Source organism: Belonocnema kinseyi, chromosome 9, assembly GCF_010883055.1.
Source record: "Belonocnema kinseyi isolate 2016_QV_RU_SX_M_011 chromosome 9, B_treatae_v1, whole genome shotgun sequence".
NCBI classification, from domain to species: domain Eukaryota; kingdom Metazoa; phylum Arthropoda; class Insecta; order Hymenoptera; family Cynipidae; genus Belonocnema; species Belonocnema kinseyi.
In genome coordinates, this window is record NC_046665.1 from 87,810 (window position 1) to 90,013 (window position 2,204).

A 2,204-nucleotide genomic window follows, 5' to 3' on the forward strand; every position below is an offset into this window, starting at 1 on the left:
TAATGATGGAAGCATCTTAAGCATCTTCAACGAGGAAACCGATTCTCTTTTGAGAGAGTATCGACGACAAATAATTCAACTACAAATGGAGAATAGGTCCTTTAAAAAGTCTAATATGCGCATGCAAGATAAAGTCGTCAATTGTTTTGAGACAATACACTGTAAGTTTTTGGATAAAGTATTGCGTTATATACATCTTTTTTTAGATTTCAATTGAAAAAAATGTATTTTTAATGTTATTACTTGAATTATTTGAAGCAAGTATCAAAAGGGTAGGTTCAACAGCTCAACAGGAGCTGGAAAAACAATTAATATCCGGAGAAAAGCTGGAAATTGGAGAGGTGAATCCTGCAAAAAACGAAGTATGTCAATTCATATATTTTTCATCCCTGTCTCTAATACACTTTCGGATAAAATGTAGTAAAATGATTCTTGATTACAGATCCATGCAGGCCACGGGGTATGGATTGATCGAGACGTATACGATACTATTCGTTTCTAACCAAAGATCATTGCGCAGAAATTTATAAAAGGTATCGCCACAGCAATATTTTCAAATGAAGTCCTTAAAAGCAGCACTGTGAAAGGCTCAAAAAATGGGAAACCTGCACTTCCTCCAGCAGGTCTCAAAGCTCTATCTGGTGATTACTATTTTGCAGTATACATTTTCAACTTATTGTTATTTTTCACATTACCATATTCTAATATGCCATTGTATATATTGTATGCATGTACTTTTTTCACACTTCTCTAAATTTTTGATGATAAACATTCAAAAAATGGACATATCTGAGGTACATAGAGAACTATATAATTTTACGAGTTACCTAAACCACAAAATTTCAGATCTAAATCGAGACTTGACCAAAAAAAGGAAAAGAAGTACGAGAAAAGACAAAGATAAATCGTGCAAAAAGCCCAAGAAGGAACAAAACTCTAAAGAATTCATTCTGGAAAGTGACTCCAACGATGACACAAATGGCACGAATAAGACAAATACTATGGAAGATGAAGAAGTCGAGTTAGATAACTTGAATCCTTCTAAAACTAGAAAATATAAAGATGGGGCGGACAAAGGAGATCGGGTGAATGATTCTAAAAGTATTGAAGAAGAAGAGGCTGAGACAGATGACGTTGACCCTCTCGATTCTAAAAATGATAAAGATGTTGAGGAGAAAGCAGATGAGGATACGAAAGATGAAAAAGGTGAGGTAGATGAGGATCCTGTGAAAACTAACATCGATGAAGAAGGAGAGAATAAGGCAGATGACGTGAATAATTCTGAATTTGAGGAAGATGAAGAGGAAATGATGCCAGCGTTCTTTGAAGTAGTAATGAATGATCCTGAAGCATAAGAACAATAATAAATTATATGAAGATCAATAAAAAAAAAGTTTAGTTTAGTATTCAATATTTTTTCATAATCACATCCTAAATTCCAAAGTATTAGTTACATAAAATTTGAGTTCATTGGTTTTCATCAAATCTCGACGTTTGGAGCCACCCTGAGTCAGAAAAAGCGATTTGTACAATGGAGTTTGTCTATGTCTGTCTGTCATTATCCTCGTTCTCGTTTTCGTCGTCTATGAGCACGATAAGTTTCAAAAGAATTATTTATAGCGGCTTTTAGGTTTGGCACACTTCTTTAAGGGCATGTGATACTTAGAAAATTGTAGATTTTACCAGTTTTAGGTTCTCACGGCTTTTTTTCTAGCATAATCAATATTTTGTCTTGAAAATTTTGGAAACGATAGCGAACAGGCTAACGAACGTCCCCATACACTTTTTTGTGGGTCAATTCAAAAAAGTTTCAATTTAGCAAAATATGATAAATTTGCATAGCGCTTAGCAATTAGTATCGATTTTTTCAATGTTAGATTCCCGGATTTTTTCCTAGGATAATAAATATTTTTTCTTCAAAATCTGGGGAATGATAGCGAACATGCTAACGGACGTCCCCGTATACTTTTTTTTGTGTTTTTAAAATTTTTTTGATATTACTAACAATGTGTGTATATTTCGAGGTTATGTGTGTTACAATTCTCCCGAGCATTACTTCCAAACTACACAATATTTTTGGCCGAAAACTTTGGACTTACAAATAAACATAGTAACGAATCTCCCGGAAATAACCTTGTTTGCAGGCAATCAAAAAGTTTAATTCATAAATAATTTCCAAATTATCAGAAAGGCAGAGATGAAAA

At 33.5% G+C, this 2,204-nt stretch overlaps 1 protein-coding gene across 1 annotated transcript; it reads left to right on the top strand.

The window, feature by feature from the left end:
- LOC117179623 (acidic leucine-rich nuclear phosphoprotein 32 family member B-like) lies at positions 1-1,355 on the top strand. Its single transcript, XM_033371619.1, has 4 exons — positions 1-161; positions 259-362; positions 443-641; positions 847-1,355. Exon 4 carries the CDS (start codon positions 1,002-1,004, stop codon positions 1,353-1,355), a length of 354 nt encoding a protein of 117 aa, XP_033227510.1. The 5' UTR covers positions 1-161; positions 259-362; positions 443-641; positions 847-1,001.
- Positions 1,356-2,204: the final 849 nt, after the last annotated feature.